This window comes from Pezoporus flaviventris, unplaced genomic scaffold, assembly GCF_033815535.1.
Source record: "Pezoporus flaviventris isolate CSIRO_AGI_PZ_B2104156 unplaced genomic scaffold, CSIRO_AGI_Pfla_v1 ptg000023l, whole genome shotgun sequence".
Lineage (NCBI taxonomy): Eukaryota > Metazoa > Chordata > Aves > Psittaciformes > Psittacidae > Pezoporus > Pezoporus flaviventris.
Genome location: NW_026892571.1, coordinates 17,232,366 through 17,252,196, shown reverse-complemented (window position 1 = coordinate 17,252,196; position 19,831 = coordinate 17,232,366). Strand labels below are relative to the sequence as shown.

Genomic DNA, 19,831 nt, shown 5'->3' with positions numbered 1-19,831 from the left:
ATCGCTCACTGCCATAGGGCTGCATCAGGGAGGAGCTGGTTCTGGGCTCCGCATTTACATCAGTGGGGTTCGCCCGTGGGCACAAGCTCCACTGATCTCTTGGGAAGATTTGCGAGCAAATTTCCTCATCTCTGGCAGAGACTGAACTTTGTTACCTGTTTTTTTTGGGGTTTTTTTTTGTGCGAGAAATTGCTTGGGTGAAGAAGGAGGGGGGAAAAATGAAACGCACGTGTTGTGTTTTTCTGGTTTCCTATGGGAATTTTTGCTCGTTGGGAACTTGTTGGTAAATATGAACGTTGTGCATGTGCTTTCTTCATTAGAGCAACCGGAGCCGGGGGTAAACAAAGGATGTTTTCCCCGTTTCAAGAAAACCCCCTGCTCAAAAGGAAAGGCTGGCTCCCATTGAAACGGGTTTTGATAGGAAATCTGCCTGCAGCCCTCCAGTTTAATCAGCTTGAGAGCAGAGCGTAGCCTGTAGCTTGTTAATCAGAGCAGCTTGCCCGAGCGGCTCGCACAAGGGTGAGCTGCAGAGGAGGCTCGTTGCATAGCTGTGGATTTTAGTTTGCAGCTCTGTTAATTAAAACATATTTCACTTTGAGGGAGGTTTTTTTACTGTTTTCGAGGAGGGTGAGCAGAAAAACTGTTCTGGATAGATTAAAGGAGGGATGTGAAGCACTTTTGGTTTGAGGAGTAATAACTTCGCTTTGTTTGATGGGCAAACCCTAAGCATAAACAATGCGGAGTTTCTTAGTTTTGCTTGTTCTCAGTTCTTATATACAGGCTGGTTTATGAGCCCAAATATCTTGGCTGGTTTGATAATATCAAGCTAAGCTTTAACATACAAGCTGCCAGGCTGGAACAGAAAAGGTATCGCGAATTCTTGTTTAATTGACATATGAGTAATTCTTTACTTATAGAAGGGGTATACTAAAATAATAAGGCCTGAAACTGTGCCATTGAAGTTAATGACAAACCCTTCATAGGTTTCATATAAAGCCTGTATTTTTATTATCCCAGTTCCAGCGACTTTTGTTGCAAGTTTGCAACAAAATGTTAGGGCATTTCTAAGTGTTATTTTTATTGTACAAACCCCCATTAAAATCAATACTGAAGCATCCCATTAATTTAAATGGGACTTTGCATAGTTTGCTGAGTTCCAGGCCACAGATAAAGAAAAGTATGCAATTTGGAGTTAAACTGACCACAGCTTTTTATTAGAAGACATTTAATCTCGAACGAGCAGCACAGTCTGAGGCATGAAGTCTTTGTGAACTTCATCTGGGCTTGGTGCAACAGGAGCCTCCCCCGTGTAGCAATTCCCGAGTTGGTCATTTGGGACCTTCCAGGACCTTACAGCATTCCCAAACAAATCCAAACAAACTTCTCCTCAGGCAGCTTTGCTTTGGAATACTCAGAGGTAAGCCAGGATGCCCAGAATAAACGGAAACGTTGATTTGGGTATTTCTCTGCTTGCCTTGACAAAGATAAGGCTACAGTCTGTGGACAAGAGTTTGGGGGTGTCTGCAGCACCCACCAACAGGCAGAGGCTCACCAGGCTGCAGCTACATTAGGTTGAAACAGCACAGCTTCCAGAAATCCGTTTGAGCTTCATGCACTGGAAACCACTTGAAGGAATGTGCAGGGTGAGGGATGGGAATCCATCGCCTCTGTGCGTGGAAACACCCATCAGCCAGGCGCTGGCAAGAAGAGTTCAAAACCAAGGTATGGAGAGAGATAAGCTATAAGCGGGACCCCTTTTGGGGAACACTGGGAGCTAAAAGACCACTAAATAACTGCCCCCCCTCTGCTGCCCCCAGCGTGGTCACACACCTGGGAACATCGAAAGGCATATCCCTAGGGAAGCCTAGGCAAAGCAGTTCTAAGTCGTGCTTCAAACACAGCAAACCCTCAAATAATTCAAGCTCTAGTCATTGCGGGGGAGACCTAAATGCTGCTGGAATCAGGGCATCTGTAAAAGCACGCAGGGAAGGTGCAGGAGCTGCTTTCTGCTCAGTGTCTCCTTGGAATTTTCCTTTCCCTCCGCCATAAATGTGTCAAGATGCCCAAATTTCACCCAGCAGCAGCGGGTCGGCTTTCCCTGGTACATTCCTGGGGACACCGGTGACGGCCTTGGGCACAGAAATCCATGCGGGATGTGTCCCTGCTCCCCCAGTTTGTTCCCCCGAGCCTGAATTTCAGGGGATTCATGACTCCGACAACAAACAAAACATGCGGCAGGGATTGTCTAAACTTGAGCACTGCAGTGATTTGGAACAGGAGAAAATGAACACCGAAAATGCAGGCTAAAATAAGCTTGCAGATCCCCTCCCAGATGGAAAACGGAGGGAAAACCGGTCCTTTTCCCGGTGTGGAGCAAGGTCCCATGGTTATGATAAGGATAAAGTAGCCGCGGATCCTCAGCTCCTCTCTGCTAAAACCTCCCCCCCCCGGGGCTCCAGGGGCGCAGAGAGCTGAGAACTGTCGGGGGGGACCGGACATCCGCGGACGCGTAAACACCGCGCTGGGGCAGCGGGGAAGTGGCCCCGGCAATGGCTTGTCCCCCGCGGAGAAAAGCGGCTGCCGGCGGATCCGGCCTCCCGCCGGGAATTCATGGATTCGTTTGTTGGAAAAGCCGTATTTTAGATCAAATATTGATGGTCATGGCGGTAGGAATGGAGCAGGAATGAAATCAGGGCGGGTTGTGCTTGCAAAAGCTTAAGGGGGAAATAAATCCATCGAATAACCTTTAAAATTCAGGAGCTCGGAGAATTTGGAGGAGAGAAAGAAAAACGCACCTTGGCCAAACGGTTCGGGAGGGACGGAGCGGTCCCGGGACTGCCTCGGGGTGCGGGAATGAACTTCAGGGTGCGAGGATGAACCCTCGGGGAAGGGAAAACCCCAGCCCGCGGCTCGGAGCGGGCAGTAACCGGGGCCGCCGCATCCGCCGCCCCGGGAACGGTCCGATACCAAATTAACGGGGGGTTAATTCCAGGGCTGGGGCTGCCCTTGGGACTGGGTCTCCTCTTCCCAAGACGCGAGGGGGAGCAGGACAACGGCGCAATTCCCGGGGAGAAACGGTGGGATCCCCCGAAAATAACCCCATGGGGCGGTTGGGCTGGAGAAAGCTGCTGTTCTTGTTTAATGGATCTCTTAAACACAGCCAGAAAAGAACATTAAAGGCATTTCTAGATTTCGTTTTGATTTTGTATTTTTCTTTTTTTTTTCTTTTTTTTTTTTCTCTTTTTATTCCCATGCTCTTACTTTTGGGAAAAAAAAAAAGGAATTAAAATTACAAAACATAACTTATAAAACAATATTTATACCGCATCCTTATCCACAACAGCATAAGTGAAACATCCAGGGTAACGTTTACCACAGGTGTGAAATACACTGGGAAAGAAGTACCGGGTGCATCTGATGTTTCTTTGTCATCTACAGGTAATAAGTATCGACAAAAAGAAAATAAGCAACAAATATGCCTGCAATAAAACTTCATATGCGCTTTGTATGAGTATTAATAAAGATCATATTTATATAATTTTTTTTTAAGTTTTCTGTTTTTGCCAACAAGCACTTCTTAAAAGTATCTACATTTACATAAAAACACCTTAAGATAACAACACCTTAAGATCCGGGCGGGATCTTTTTGTTCCTTGTTTTTCCTCACAGTTAGAAAAGCAAGGAACGCTTTCAGCTTTGCTAAACAACCTTTCCGGACGCCGAGGCTCGCTGTTTCGTTAGCAGAGATGCAGTATCTGGATTCACTTCATAACAGACCATTTTTCGTCTCTTTCCCCCTCCCCTAGACTCTCTAAAACGGTTTTCGGGGTTTTGGGGGTTTCTTTAAGAGGAAAAGAACCCCTACGTTTCGATAAAGATGAATGATAATTTCATTATCAGGATAAGACTTTGGATGGGGAAGATGCTGAACAGTTTTCGCCTCGCTGGAGGGTTTCTGTGCGCTCTCAGAACCGGGGATACTGCAGTCTTTTGGAAAGGATGAAGAGGTAGGAACCTTGAGCTGCTTAGGATCAGGAATGACTGGATTATAGCTTCCAACTAAAGAAAAAACATCAAGAATCATGCATTTTAAAAACAGTTTATTCAACGGCCAAGGACAATGATCCGGCACAATGCAACGGTACATATAAATATAACCTTATATAAGTGGTTGACCCTTGTCATTATTACTTTTAATAGTTTCATACCTAATATTTTAACCGTTTTCCCGCAGAATCCGTTCTGCGAATTATAGGGGTTTTTTCTTCCCCTTTCCCTATTTGTTTTTGTATTTTCCGAGAGTGATTCTGGTTCTCAGTGGTAAACATTGACCAAACTCTGCCCGGGCGAAAAGCGGCCAAGAACCGTCCCACCAGCTCTTTACCACCGAGGCGTCTCCCTCCCTCCCTTCCTCCCTCCTTCCCTTTTCCCTCCCTTATTCCCTCCCTCATTCCCTCCCTCCCTCGCCGCCCTCCCCGCGGGGAAGCGGCCGCCTTACCAACTCCTGTGCAAGTTCAAGTAAACACATACAACCCGCATAATCCAGAGAAAAAAAAATTGCAACTCATCCATGTACCAGATTTCGGTGTCTCTTGCGAAAGTTTTCTGGTCCGTTTACGGTTTTGATGGTTTTTATTGTTATCTATTATCTCTTTTTACTTAAGCGCTGCATTGGTTGCATCGTTGGTTTGCATGAATATCGTCTTATCTAGACAGTCGAAGTCCGCGGAGCTTTTTGGGGGTTTATTTTTGGTGGCGTTTCGGTTTGTTTTGCCTGTTTTTTTCCTCTCTCACTTGCTCGGGTTTTTCTTTTTAGCATCATCGGGTTTTTAATATTGATATATTTCTTTTTTCTTTTCCGTTAAACGTCGCTTTGCTTCTGCTTTGCTTTGTCGGCGATGTTTTGTCGGAGGTGGTTTGTGTCAAGTCCGTCAACTGTTGTACTGACAGGCGTTTAGACTAGAGCCGGGGCTTTGCAAACTGCTGTAGCCGAAGCTGGAGTGCTGCTTTGATTTCAGTCTGAGGCTGGCTAAGCTGGAGTTGCAAGTGTCCCGATAGACGCTGTAGGGCGAGCCCGGTGGCCCATAGGGACAGGCCGGGGAGGACATGGCCGAGTTGAGCGAGGACCCGCTGATGTTGTTGATATTGTTGAGGCCGGAGTTGGCCATGCCCGGCACGGCCGAGTGGCCCATTCCGGAGGGCATGTTCATGGAGGGGATGCTGCTGGGCGCCGAGAACATGGACTGCGAGGAGAGGGGGCTCATGGAGTTGAAGAAGGTGAAACTCTTGGTGGAGAGCGGCGCCGGGGTGAGGCTTTTGGTGGCCCAGTTGTTGTAGGGGTAGCCGGCGTACATGTCGTCGTAGGGCTGCATCAGCCCGCTGAACTGCGGCACGTAGCCGTTCTTGCACAGGTCCATCTGCTGGTTCCTCTCCCGCTTTCTCCACTTGGCTCGGCGGTTCTTGAACCAGACCTACGGGAGGGGAACGGCACCGACACGGCACGGTCAGAGCACAGGCAGCCGAGCTCAATACCCCCACCCCGGGATGTGAAGGGAGATGAGAGGTCCCCCTCCCTGCATCCCCCCAACCCCGCAGGACGGAAGTCCGGCTCCGCAGGGTGCTCCGCGCACAGCGGTCCCTGCGCGCATCCCTCTGCGCTCCGCTGGATGCGCGCAGCCGCCGGTCCCGGAGGGTGCCCGGTCCCCCCTCGCTCCGCTCCGGTCAGGGCCGGCTTGCCCCGGCTCCACCGTGTTTCCGAAGGCTAATGCTGTGTAATAAAAGCCCCTTGTTCGAGATCATAAAAAGAGGGATTGGATTAGTATGTTTAGGTTTGGGGAGAGAAAAAAAAAATCAATCCCCGCATCGCCCTTAGATGCAGCCTCTGCCCTTCCATCTACTGGGGTTTACAGCCCTGAGTAGGGAACAGAGAAGAGGGGCCGCTCCTGGTGTTTGATGCAAAAACCTGGTCCAGGCTTTCTCTTATATTTATTCTTCTTTTATGTTAGCCCTTGGAAAGCGGCAGAGCCTCCCGCGAGTGAAACCGGTCATTCCCAAAATTCTTTTTTCCAGGTTAAAAATCCTGCATTGTCCCGCCTGCCTGCTTGCCCTGGCCCGCGAGCCTCTCCAGCTGCATCCCCCCCCCCCCAGTATTCCCGGCTTTTTCCCACCGAACCGTCGCCCCCGGCCTCCCTGCGGACACCGGAGCCACGCGGTTCCCTGCGCCCGGCCCCGCGGAGACTGCGCGCCCTCCGCAGGGACCGGGAGAGGACAAAAGGGGGCAGCGATTCGGGCCTCCTTCCCGGAGCAGAAATGGAGCAACTGCTATGAAACACCGGCCTCGAGGATGGAAATTTCGGGAAGGGGGAGGGAATGGATGGAGGAGTCTAGTTTAAAAAATAACAATAATAAAAAGAAGCCCGTATAAATAGGAAACGAAAGCCAACGTGTTCAAACCCTCTAATATACTCCTCGGAAGGTGCTTCCAGACAGGAATTTCCTGAAAATGAGGGTAATAGTTTTAATTATGGCTCCTAGACATTTTAAAGGAAAGCCCTCATAGCAAATTAAGGTTAGATTTGCAATCTGCAATCTCAGAACATCAAACCAAAAGATCTCTACACAGAGGGAGAACGAAATCTTGTTAATAGCAACTCACATATTAGTTTTGTTCGCTTTATCAAACATCCCCCCCAATATTAATGCTCCGGCTTTGTTTCGTTTTCAACTCAATTAGGACAATGCTTACAGATGCATTTGTCCCGTTGCAAATGGGTGTTTACTCTTGAAAGGTTTAAAGCCCAATCTCTGTAATCCGGTTTGGTCACTCGGCGTTTAATTGCCAAGAGAAAAAAAAAAAAAAGAAAAAAAAAGAGGAAAAAGGAAAAAAGAAAAAAAAAAAAGAAAAGGAATTTCTGGACGTTTCCCGTTTTCTCCCGTGTTTCTCCGCTCACCGGTAACGTGCTCAGCCAACGGTCCAGGGCTGTGCGGCCACGGCAGGAACCGCTCAGGGAAATGTCCCAGGGGGGGAACGGGAAGAGAGAAACGGTGACAGCCTGGACACGGCGGATCAATACATCCGAGCCGCTTGGTCCGGTCGTTCATTGCTAGGGTATTTCAGCAGGAAATCTCTCTAGCCTTTACCGAGGCTATATATGCATATGCACATGTATATACAGACTCCATATATATATAGCTCCATGTATATATATATATCCGCCATATTTATATAAATGTATAGCCACCAAATATATGTATGTATAGCCACCATATATATATACTTAGCCACCACGTATATATATGGTGGCATCGGCTCCAGGGCGTGTAAAGTAAAGTGTCTACAGCTCTATTGACTTTGAGGGGCCCTTGTCCTTCACTTCTCCCATCGCCCCTGCAAACGGAAGATGCGCGGCCAAGAGAGGCTGGCACCGAGATCCCGGGCCCGGGCTCAACCGCATCCAGCGGCCGCGATGGCGTCCAGCGGCGGTTTGGTGGGAGACGGTCGCGATTGTTGGGATTATCGGGAATAATCGGAGCAAGGGGAAGGGCCGCTGGAGCTGCTGGGATGGGGATTTAGGCCAACTTGAGCGGCTTCCTAGCCCCGACCCGCCCCCGTGTTGTTCGACCTCTGTTTTTCGGCCCGTAGCTGTCGCAGCCCGCTCAGAGCTACATCTCCCCGCAGCCGGGAGCTGAATTCCTCCTCTCCGGCCTGGATCCCAGTTTTAGTTATTAAAGCCAAGCGCAGGGCGGCAGGGTCCTGCTCGCAGACCACCGCAGAGCTCCCGAAAGGGACCGTACCTCTGAGACCCACCCGCTCCCAGAGGCCTGCACCCCGGCGAGACTGAGCGCCCCTCTTACCCGGACTCGGGGCTCGGTAAGGTTGGTCCACACGGCGATCTCCTCCCGCATGCTCATGTCGGGGTAGCGGTTCCTCTGGAAAGTGGCCTCCAGCTCCTGCAGCTGCTGGCTGGTGAAGTGGGTCCGCTGCCGCCGCTGCTTCTTCTTCTTCGCCGGGTCGTCGGCGGCCCCGTCGTCGTTCTTCTGCTCGCCGCTGCGCTCCTTTTCTGCGGTGGGGTGTCGGGGTTGGGGGTTTTAGTTTATTTGCTTTGTTGCAAATAGAAGTACAGGAGCACAAAGGCACACGCACCCCCCTGCACCCACAGCGCTGCCCGCCCAGCAAATGGGGGCACCCGCGACGGTCCTACCGGGTCCTGCACCCATCCAGCGCCTCGCAGTTAAACCCACGGGTTCCGAGGAAGGAGCAGGAAGCTCTGCCCGGGCCCAGGCACCGGCTGAGCGGCCAGGATAGGAGCGGGCCTGGGCAGCGAGAGTTACCAGGGGCAAGGGGTTCCCCGCAGCACCGACAGCTCCGCCGTCCCGCGGCACCTTTTTACTCCCGCAAAGCCGAGGCGCGATCTTTGCTCCATTGTCTTTGTTGTGCTCGGCCGCGACAAGAAACTTCGAAAGGGCCGGGGTGTAAAACCCAGCAGCGATTCATTGCAAAAGTCACCCCCTCTCTCGGCCCCTTCGTTCCCCCAATGAATTATTTATTCCCCTTCTTTTTTCTCTTTCGCCGCTTTTAGGATTTTTATGTTTGTTTTAATTCGAGCCTGGACGAACCCCTCTGCAAAAATCGTATCGAAAGAATCAAATAAAAGTAATCCAGGAGAGTTTTCGCGGTGGGGATTTGCGCGGGCTGGGAGCAGGAATCTGGCCCCGGCCCCACCGCAGCGACGGACAAATCCCCGCTCCCGCTTCGCAACGGCCGTTCTGGCTCTCCCAGCCCGGCTTTCGACCGGATTCAGCCTGCTTTAAGTGCTCCGAACAGGAGTCAAAGGCCTGAACGAAATGTGCTCCCTGTCCGGGCCCCGGCTGGAAAGGGGAAAGGTGCAGCCGGGAGCGGGAGGCTGCGGGGTCGGGGTCCGCGGCCATCCCCGTGGCCTCTGTCTGGCTTCTGCCTAAAGGAAACTCCTGTGGAAGTTTTCCCTTTGGAAGGTGTCCCCCTCCCCTACCATTAGAGGGTTTTATTCCAGCGGCCTCGGGCCGGGGACATTTCTACAGCCCCGACCTCTGCGAGGTAACAGTGAGTCTAAAAATAATCGCGGGCTGCATCCAAAGCCCGGGAGCACTCGTCCTTGCAAAGTCACCCCTGGACCGCTCCTCGCCTGAGCAGAAGCGGGGAGGGGGGGGGTGCTCCAACGGCTCAATGCAAACCCCAAGAGGGGCCGATTGCAGCCCGGACGGCCCCTTTCTGCCGTACGAGGTTTACAGAGCAAACAAGGCCTCTGCAGCACAGAACCCATCGCTCCCCCCCCCCGGGGCCACCGAACTCCCCGAACCTTCCGATCACATCGAGCCTTCCCAATCCAGACCGGGCCCGAGCTCGGGCCCTGCCGAGCCGCACGGCCCCACTGCGGCGGCGGAGAAACAGAAACCAAAATAACCCCGCCGAGACAAATCCTCCTGCTTTCGGCCGGGGAGAGCCCGAGGAACCGGGCCGAAGGGAGCCGGGAGAGACGGGGAAGCGCCGCGACTGCGGTGGGCTCCGTCCCCGCCGCCCCTCTCTCGGGACCGGGTTTAACCCTGCCAGGATTCCCTTGGAAAGGCGGCCTCCGCGGCGGGCTGTGGGACAGTTTCAAATCGCAAAGCACACCGGCTTTAAGCGGCTTTTGTAGCTTTTTTTTTTCCTTCGCGTTAAAAATGCCAAATGTGAAAGGTATTTTGCAGCTTCTCGGGGAAGAAAAGCAGGAAGGTCCCCAGCCCTCCTCCAGCACCGAGGGGTCACACACAGGGGTAGGGCAAAATGGAGCAAATCTCCCTCTCTAATCTCCAATAATCCCCTCTAATCTCAGAGTCCCTTCCAGACGCCGGTCCCTAACTTTGTTTGCGAATCAGGCTGGGGAGAACAACTCAAACCCTATTTATCACCCGGTGCTACTTCGGGACCGACTCTTGCCGCAGCTACACCCCAGGTTCTTGCTCCGAAGAGCAAGAGCAGCTACTAAAACGCTAAAATGAAATAAGATCTAAACTCCCCCTATAAATGGTCTCAAGGCTTTCACGCTCTCTCTGCAGCTTTTGTTTCCTTCTCCCAGCTTTTCCCCTCGTCGTGATAGAAATGTCGCTACTTGAACTCAGTGCAAACGGGGAAATCACTCAGTCCTTGCAGCACATGGTGGTCAGGGCCGGGGACCTTCCCCAGTGCCTCCGCGGCGGCCCGCGCTGCCTGCACTCGGCCCATGCAGCTGCTTCTTTACGGGGACTTTTTTCCTTATTTAAGATATTTTTCCCTTCCCCCCCCCCCGTGCCTCTTTTCACAGAGGGATCTTTTTCCATCCCTGCACCACCCCATCTGGAAAATAAACCCGGGCAAAAGCTGACATTACTTCAGAAACATCCACCAAAACCGCACTCCCCGAAGAGTCCCCCCCTTTCCCTTCCACCCCATCAATTAATAGCTGCAGTTTCAATTGAAGAGCAGCTCGGGAATGGGGTTTGGGATCCGTGCGGGCTCTCCCTGCGGGCTGTCACCGCTGGCCACGGCTGCCTGGAGCTCCGGATCCCGGGATCTCGGGATAGATCACGCCGGGATCACCGGCAGCTCTCCCCTCCCCCATATCCCCCCCATCGCCTCTGGTTGTGCGGGGGGTGCGGGCAAAGCTCCGCGGAGGGAAGGGAAGGGAATGGAAGGGAAAGCGCGGTGGGGGGGGAAGGGGAGGCCGTGCGGGGGATCGGGGGGCGCGGGGGGCGGTGGGTTTACCTGGCACCTCCGTGTCGGAGGATTCACTGGCTGAGTTGTCGATCGGGTCTCTGGGTTCCGAGGATCTTTGCAAATGGAAGCTGGAAGCCATGTCATGGGAGGGTTGGGGTCTCAAGCTCTCGGGCAGTCTCTCCAAATTCATTCCACCTTTAAAGGAATCCATGGCAGGGGCGCCGGGCTGCCTGGGGGAGTTTGCAGGTGTTTATTCCACACAGAAAGCAGCGAGAGGTTTGCTTATTATTATTATGTTTTTCTTTAAAAAATAGATATAAAACCAACAAAAGCAAAAGCAAATCCACTTATTACTAATAGGATTATTTTAAGGGTGTCGGAAGAAGAGCTCTGGGGGGTGCCTCGAAGCCGGCTGTCTCTGCTCGGGATGAGGCACGGCAGTCCGGCCGCATAGGCAGGGAAGTGGTAAAGATCCCTTATAGAGAAACGCGAGTTGCGAGTTGGACAGTTTAAAGCTAAAGAGATTAAAGTGACCTGCCCTAGAACAAATGCCTGTAGTTAAACGGGGCTCCTCCCCCTGAAGGTTAAAACCTCCCCGTCTCGCTAATGCATCACTCCATCTAGCGCTCACCCAGCCCGGCCGCGCGGGCGGACCTGCCTCCGCGCTCCCCGCCGATGTGCGCGCTCCTTGCGCGGCCGCGGCCAGGTCCGCGGCACCCCTTACCCGGCCCCCGCCGCCCGGCTGCGACTGCTTCGAGCTGCGCCCCCCTCCGTCCTCCATCCCCTCCCCCAAGCCCGTGAGGTATTAAAAATATTCCAGAAGCGAATGGAGAGGTGGAAAATCACCCCCCTTCCATCCCCCCCCCCTCCTCCGCAGCGCGGAGGTTGCGCCCCCGCGCAGCGCGGCACCTCCGCGGGTATCTCCGCAGCCAGCCCGGCTGGGCTTCCCGGCCCACGGAACCTCTGCTTCCAGGCCCTGAAGTGGACGCGCACCCTGCGCACCCCTCAGCACCCCTGCGGTCCCGCAGCAACTTTCAGTCCTGCGGCAAACAGGGGAAGGGATTTGTGTCGGGATGAGGGGCCCGGGGGTTGTGTCTGAGCTGGTTTCACCCTTTTCTAAACGGGCTTTTTTCTGGCTGCAGGGTTTAGGAAACGCGGCCGGGGGCACAGTGCGTTCGCCCCCATCGCATCAGCTTCCAGCATTCGATCAATAACGAATGATTTTCCTCCCTTAGATGTACTCGCCGTGACTCTCCGGGGGGGGTTCTGCGGCTCTGACAGCCCGGGACCCCCACCCAGGGCCAGAGCTCCCCCCAACTCTCCTGCAGCAGCCACCGGTGAGCCCTGTCCCAGTGCAGAGCGGGGCCGGTTAGCTGTTAGCTGTGAGCCCTCCCGGTTAATAGCACTTCTGTGTCTGGTGAGGTGGGAAAACCCACCCTCAGCCCGGGGGGCAGGTGGGAACCGGGGGTACCGGTACCGGAGAAGGGGGAGAGGAAAGGGGTAGAAGGCCCCCGGTGTAACTCCGCCCGGGGAAAGGACCGTCTCTCCTCTTTATTTTCTCGGCTCGCTTTAACTGATCCATCCTGACACTCTATTTTGCTTTCAAATCAAGTAAAGATGTGGGAGAGAACTTTTGAACCGGTTTATGGAAAAGTGGAGGGAAGCGAAGTTCCAGCCGCGCAGGGTTTTCCCTACCGGGACGGGGTGATGCAGCCGGGTACCCCCCCCCCCACAAGCGGAGACACCGGGCTTGGAGAGCCCAAAGCTTCACCCTTGAACCTCTGATGGAGTTCAGGGGATGTACAGGTGGGTGCTGGTAGGGTCAGGTCTCCCTAACCCTCTCATTTAATGTTTTCCCCTTTCCTAAGTGACATATCAGCGTCCATCTGTGCATCCACCGCTCCCGACTGAACTTCGCTCAGGAGTCTGTAAACGAAAGGGGTATTTCGGGCACCCGAGGGGAGCCTGGCTGCTAAAGCTGGACATGGTCTAAAATGCAAATATTTAGCAAGGCCTCTGCGTTTCCAGAGGCGCAGCTAATGCAGAAGGTGCTGGAAGAATGGAGACACCCCCCTGGGGAAAAAGAGAGAGGTGGGGATGGCCTTGGTTCCGAGGAAGAGGAAGGTGACAGATTCCAGACATGCACAGTGCCTGAGACCCTTCACGGTCCCTTTTATTCCCTCTGTTTCTGTGGGACAGATTTTTCCTTTCCTTTTCTTGTACCTTTTTAAATTATTTTTTTAAATTTACAGGTTTTTTTTTTTTTCTGCTCCGTAAATTTACTTTTTACAAACCCGTTTTAGTCTCAATTTTCCCTAGGAAAGGATCAGCCCCAGGCACCGCCGTGATTTCTCCGAGGCAGTGGCTGTGGCAACACCGGGTCCCGCTGCCTACCCTCGGCTCCTTTGGGGAGGGATCCCGGGCAGACACCCTCCATAACGGCAGACACCCTCCATAACGGGGCTGATCCTGCCGCATCAAGCCCTCGGGAGCATCTCCCGGCTCCTTCCTGAACTCCCCTCAAGTGCCGTGGGTCAGGCATTGACCACACACTGGAGCTCGGGCCGGCCGTCTCATACAGGAGGATATAGTTACATACATATATAACTATATATACATGCACACATATATATGTGTATATATATATTCTGCATATCTTATGTATGTTTTAGGTGGATTTAAGGACTCCTGTCGCACAGAGCCAAATCCTCCATGCACAACACATATCGCGACAACAGAACACACCCAACAGGGCAGTTGCCCCCCAGACTTATGCTTTCTCCTCATTCCTCCCCTCCAGACCCGCTCCGTTTCGGGATGTCGGGGACATCTTTCTGCCGGCAACCCGCTCCAACAGGCGCTACGTCACAGGTCCATCCGTTCGACGTCACGCTTTGCTTCCCTGACGTCACGCCTCACCTTTCAAGCCAGGCCATCCCCCAAGGCAAGCCTTGATGCCCCGCTCGGAGCAGGCGGCTCTTACCACCGACGGTGGCTCTATGGGTCACGCAGCACTGTGGTCCCTGGCTCTGCCTTTCCCCTACGCGTCCCCGAGCACTGGGGCTACCAGAGGGAGCTGCGGGAAGGGAGCAGAGGACGGGGCAGCCCATCCAGAACACCAGTGCAGACCCGCGGTAGGGACGGTCGGGGCCGAGAGGGACCCGCGGAGCTCCGGCCGAGACACGGCCGATGTGCGCGATCGCGGGAGGGTTTTGAGTCGGAAACCCGGAAACCTCCGCACCCGCGTAGCCACCGCTCCCCCCCCCCCCGTCTGGGGGCTGCACCGGGGATCTGTAAAACGCTGGAAGTCCGCAAATAAACCGCTCCGCTTCCTCCTGCTATAAATAACCCAGAGAGAGGGATGGCGCTTATAAATAAACCAGTGCTGGCCATGCCGGTGACAACCCCGTGGAGAAGAGGACAGGACGTGTCTGACCGAGAGAGGGACTCCATGTGCCCCGGGTGCCGGTGAGGGGGGATCTTTGCTTTCAGAGAGGGGTTCCCACCCCTGGCTGCCTGCAGTGGTTGCAGCCAATGCCAAAGCACCTGGGCCGTATATCAGGATCAGTCTCTGCCAGCTTTTCCTCTTCAGATTTATTAGAGTTGTACAGACTCAGATTCAGTCTATAAACTATTGGGAATTGTTACAAAAATGAAGGCATCTCCTCAAAAACGCGCCTCTGTCGAAAGGAAGAGGGAAGCCCTCTGAAAAACAGAGCTACAGTGAGGCAAGAGAGGACCCAACCCAACATAACCCAACCAAACCAAATCAAACCAAACCCAATCAAACCCAGCTCAACCGAACCCAAGCTCACCCAAACCAACCCAACTCAACCAAGAGAAACCAAACCAAGCTGAATGAAACCACAACCAATGCAGGCGAGCCAAACCTAGACAATTCAATCCCTGTCAAATCAAGCTCCAGCCAAGACAGCCAACCTCCACCCCCTTCACAGAGACCAGCAGCTGGGAGCTGCTGCAGGAAAACCACTTTTAGTAACAAATCCATCCCCAAAGTGCCCAGCGGGTGGCGAAGGGGCATCGCCGGGGTGATGAGAGGGGCTCGAAGGGTGCAGTTCTCCCCGCGCAGGGTCTGCAGCGCCACGACAGCGCGCAGTGGTATTTTTATAGCTTTCCTCTATGGAAATACCCCCTGCACGGGTGGATGAGCGTTTTGGGCCTCCAACCCCTGCTCCCGGCTTTCCTGCTGAGATGCAGGATGCCCACATTGGTTGGGAAGAAGTAGAGGCCGGGGATGCTCGCAGCGCAGGAGTGTGCGTAGCATAGAATGGATCCCCGCGGAGCATAGAGCGCACCGGGGGGGGGGAGGTTGCGTTTGTTGTTGCAATGCCTCGAGGGGGTGGTCTCTGTCGGGGCAGTGTCCCGGGGGTGTCCTGCCCGAAAACAGCATCACCCCAAATGCCATCTTACACGTAAGGTACTTGAGGGTATGTCTCAGCGCAAGGCCAGGTTCAGTGCTCCCCTCGGCCCGGGGGGGAACGGGGCAAACCCCAAGATCGGGGAACGAGTGCCTGCACCCCCCGACCTCTCCGGAGCCGGGTACCCCCGGGCCAGGCAAGCCGGCAGCGGTAAGCCGAGCAGGGAAGAAGCCCAGCCTGGAGAGCGTGTTAAATCGCTCAGGAGAGGAAGGTGGAAAATTACGCTGGCTCCCAGCCGGCCCGTTCTCCTCTGCGCAGCCAGGAGAGCAATTTTCCTAAGAAGTAGAGCAAAACGAAATCAGCCCCTTTTGGATCCGTAACCTCCGTCCCTCCGCGTGTCGGCCAAGCCTCCGCCTTCCGCAGGCGCGCAGGGCCCCTCCGCGGATGCTCGACGGAGGGTTTCCCGCAACTTCCCAACCCGCAATGTTCCCTACCCCCATTCCGCTTCCCTCGGCCTGCCGGCCGCCTCCCACCACCCCGGACACCCAACGGGGAAAACGGGATTTTCCCGGGGCATTTGTTCCAGGACAGCTCCCGGGGCACCTGGGGCGCCTCGGGTTGCGGCTCGTTCGGGTCCCCCTCCCTCCATCATCTCTATCTCCATCCCACCCCGGGGCTGCCTCGGGCGCCGGCGGCCCGCGGCAGCGCTTGCAAAAACTCGGGATGAAAAAGTTGAAGGCTTAATGTTTTCTGACAGATACAAATGATACCCCAAGGCTTTCTTGAAATGCAGCGACTGACGGCTGGAGAAACGGTTTTCCTATTCGGATTTCTGCAGCTGGGAGCAGACGGGGGGGGGGGGGGAGGATCCCCTTGGCCCTCCTTTCCCTACTCTCACCCCCCAGAATAACACCATCTCTTGAGTGCCCGCCGCTGGGATAACTCCTTTTCCCCCCAAATGCCTGAGCAGGAGCTGCTTCCCAGCCCGTTTCGCATCTTCCAGCCTACGGGCACTGAAATCTGCGTTAGGAAAATAGGAATTTTCTGCGAGCAGCATCTCGGGTTTATCCCTGTCCGTTCGCAGGCTGATGGAAGCCGGGGGGTGAACAGCTGAGGAATACGGGGGGCTGTTTCCCTGGGAGGGAAAATATACAATATAGTCCCACAATTCCCTCTCCGAGCAGAGGAAACATGCTTTTCTTATTAATTGATGGAGGAAGGGGCACCGGAGTTTGCGAGGCAGCCTGCTCATGTTACTGTGTGCATCTTTAGATCCCGAAATGTGCCTTTTTTGTGGACTCAAAAAGATGCCTCTGAAGCAGGGTAATCAAAGGCCCGGGCACTCCGCTGGCATTTGCTGAAGTCCCCTTTTTCAGCAGAAAAACACACGAGGCTGCTCTTGGAATCCCCGATACTGTGTTTCCATGTGGGTTTCCCCCACCTTGTTTCGAGCGAGCAACCTCCTAATTGCTCCAGCATTTGGATGGGGGAAACACATTTCCCTTCAACAGGACATTTCCTGAAAGGCTGAAATATTCTAATAACGCGCTGGACTCTTTAATGTTCTCAGAAACAGCAGCGAACCTCTGCAGAGCCGTGCGTTTCCTGCTTTAAAACGCAGAATCAGAGGAACAGTTGACCTTTGTGTGCGCCCAGTTTCTTCTCTTCTATAGAACTTTATTTATTTATCGTATTTTTCTTTTGATTTTACTTTTTTTCGTATTTTTACTTAATTATTATTTCTCTTATATTTTTTCCTTTTTTCTTTCCTTTTTCTTTTTCATTTTACTTTTCTTTTCTTTCTTTCTCCTTTTCTTTTCCTTCTCCTTCTTCTTCTTTTCTTCTTAATTTTGTTTTTCTTTCTTCTTTTTTCCTTGTCTTTTTTCCCCCTATTTTCTTCTTCCTTTTCCCTTTCCCTGCATTTCTTTTTCTTTCTCTTTTTCTTCTAATTTTTATTTCCCTTCTCCCCTCTCTTTTGCATTCCCCCCCACAAAGGCTGGTTTCTCCCCGCTGCCCTGCGGTTCCCGGCGCGGCTCTGCTGCCCGCGGAACAACCACCACTGAGATAAAGGCGCGGGACACTTTTCTTCCCAGTTTCATTGTGGGAAAGGCCGTATCTTAACGGGCACATCTCGGGGAGAGATAGGAACACGCTCCCTTCCAGAGAGCTGTGCTAATCAGCGCGCCGGGTTAGATATAAAAGTTCAGGGCAAATAAAACGAATTAGTTTTATTAGCACGTTTAGGAGGCGGTCTAAGGAAGGAATTCGGCTTTACTAGAGAATGTTTTCTCCTCCCCTTTTGTTATTTAAAAGCAACATAAATCCGAGCTGCTCCATCACGGGAGGGAAATAATGCAGCGCTCAATCCACGGTTATTTCCTCGGAGAAAGGCGCTCCCTTCCCTAACCCCGAGAAGAAGGCTATAGAAGGATAAATGCTCTTGGAAATACAGGGTTTAATAATAAAACTTGCATGAATAATAAAAGCGACTGTAAAGGACGCGCGGAGCCGGCCAGGTTCTTGTTCGGCAGTGGGAGGAAATATCTGCCTCGATATTCCTCGATATTCTCCCTTCAACTCGGCTAAAAGCTTCCTAGGGAAATGCAGCCTCGGGTCCAGAGAGGGATTTCCAGGGACATTGTCCGTATTTCGGGCAAATGAAGGATTCTGGGGAGGTTCTGTCAGTGAAGGAGCCCTCAGAAAATATTCGGAAGTCCGGTTTTTGTAGAGCAGCGGCTGGAGTTGGCGCAAGGAATAAAGCGGAGAACACGGAGCTTGGTTTGTTGAGTGGAAAATAGGTGTATTTTTAATTGGTATAAAAAAAAGCAAGCGGTGTCTCGGTCCTCGATTCAGGCACAACAGCGGTTTGTGCACAGTTCGTGCCTTGGATTTTGTGTTGGTCTGCGGTGCGGTTGGCAAAGCAAAATTGGGGGGAAAGGGATGAAAGAGCAGAAAACGCGCCTGGTGACTATTTTATAACGTGAAACCTAAAAAATTACAGTCACCGACAGACACCTCCACGTCTGGTTAAGCGGGTTAACAGCAGGGGAAGAAAAGCCTTTTTTTTCCCTACTTCGGGAATTTCTCTCCCGTTGCAGGAAGCATTAGCCCGGAGCGGTGCTGCGAGGCACTCGCACTGCGTGTGCGTCCCAAAGACGGTGCCTGGGTTTAAAATAAAACACACACAAAAAAGGGGGAAAAATAGGGGGGAAATAAAGCAGTGGGGCTGTAAGGAGTTATCTTCCTGAAGAGGGAATTCATCGACGGCCCAGACTCACCCCCGGGAGGGGCCGTTTCTCCTCTGCGGCAGCTCAGCCCTGACCGAACACAGCGGAGCTCCGCGCCTCTCATACCCCCCTCTCATCCCAGGGTTCCACCGCGCATCGCCCCACATACAGCGCTGCTGCCACCGGCCAGCCCCGGCCGATGGCACCGGGTACAAGGCTGTGCTGGGCTCAGCGGAGCGCCCCGAGCAGAACCGCTGGAGGCCGGAGAAGATTTAATATATATATATTAAAAACCGTATAAAGTGAGGTAACCCCTCTGGAATTGCATTTCTCAGCGCATTTGTCAGAGCTGACGAAGCGCAGAGGCCCCGAAAGAATTTATACAAGGTATAGAGATGTCAAGGACTGTGCGGAGCGCGGAGCGGGCTGATCGCATCGTCCCGGCCTCCGCGAGTGTGGAGCCGACACCAAGCCGGTGAGGCGAGGGCTCGGTGAGAGGCGCTCCCCCCTTTCCCCACCACCGCCGGCGGCGTGTCCCATCCCGGCTTTGTTTTCCAGCCCCGCATCCCCACCGCTGCCGGCTGGAACCGGGATCGGGACGGGATCGGGACGTCCCCGCGGGACAAGCGTGGGGAGACGCGGCGGAGAGCGCGGGGCGGGACGGGGAGCCGAGAGCGCGCGTGGCGGGGCGGGACGGGGCGCACGGGGCCGTCCGTCGGGGACATGCGGCGACACGCGTGGGGCGGGCCCGGCGCGGGAGGAGGTAGCGGAGGGGTGGGGGGTGGTGGGGGGCTACGGACGGGAATGAACGGGAATGAACGGGAACGGGACACACGCGTGGAGCCGTCCCCGCGCAACTTACCGGGCGCTGCGGTCGGCGGCGGCGGGGGGCCGGGCCCGGCGGGCGCTGTGCGCGCCCCGGCCGCCGCTCCAGGGTTTTCTTGGGAGATTTCCCCGTCTCCTCCTGACGTCAGCCCCGTCCCAGGGTGCCGCAGACGGGGGAGGGCCGGGGGCAGGGCCGGCCGCACCGGGAGACCGGCGGCGCCGGCTGCCCGCGCCCCGCACCTCCGTCCCTCCGCCGAAGGCATCACTGGGCCAGGCATCCCCCTTCCTCCTCCTCCTCCTCCTCCGTCCCGCCCGGCCGAGCCTCCCTCCTGCTGCCGCCGGCCCCCGGTGCGCTGCCCCGGGCCGGCCTCCGGGGCGGTTTCGTGCTCCCGGTTACACGGCCCCCTGCCCTTTCCATTTCCTCCCGGTTGGTGCTCTCGTCCGAGGGGGCAGGGACAAGGGCCGCGTTCTTTTTGATTTACCTCTGAAACACGCTCCCGGTTCAGGATTTGGGCTTGGAGGGGGATGCGCAGCACTGAGCACCCCGGTGGAGGCAGCAAACGGCGCCGGGGGCAGGGGGATGCTTGTATGGGTGATACAGCACAGGCACACCGTGGCTGCCCATCCCCAGGCCCTTTGTCCAGTTTAATTTCCCAGGGATGCTTCTGGAGTTTCCAACACTTCTACCACAT

The 19,831-nt window shown here is 54.3% G+C and overlaps 1 protein-coding gene across 1 annotated transcript; it reads right to left on the bottom strand.

Annotated features, from left to right (window-relative positions):
* Positions 1 to 4,596: 4,596 nt before the first annotated feature.
* Positions 4,597 to 10,924, bottom strand: PITX1 (paired like homeodomain 1). Its single transcript, XM_061457247.1, has 3 exons — positions 10,757 to 10,924; positions 7,855 to 8,060; positions 4,597 to 5,471 (listed from the first exon to the last, which is right to left on the bottom strand). The coding sequence occupies exons 1-3, from the start codon at positions 10,917 to 10,919 to the stop codon at positions 4,932 to 4,934; spliced, it is 909 nt and encodes a 302-aa protein (XP_061313231.1). The 5' UTR covers positions 10,920 to 10,924; the 3' UTR covers positions 4,597 to 4,931.
* Positions 10,925 to 19,831: the final 8,907 nt, after the last annotated feature.

What these genes read in the sequence shown, in the direction of transcription:
- PITX1 (XM_061457247.1), bottom strand. Translation starts at nt 10,919, where the DNA reads ATGGATTCCTTTAAAGGTGGAATGAATTTGGAGAGACTGCCCGAGAGC. An exon ending in CTCCGACACGGAGGTGCCAG is followed by an intron (nt 8,061 to 10,756) that starts GTAAACCCACCG and finishes ACCCCACCGCAG; the next exon opens with AAAAGGAGCGCAGCGGCGAG. An exon ending in TTACCGAGCCCCGAGTCCGG is followed by an intron (nt 5,472 to 7,854) that starts GTAAGAGGGGCG and finishes CCCCTCCCGTAG; the next exon opens with GTCTGGTTCAAGAACCGCCG.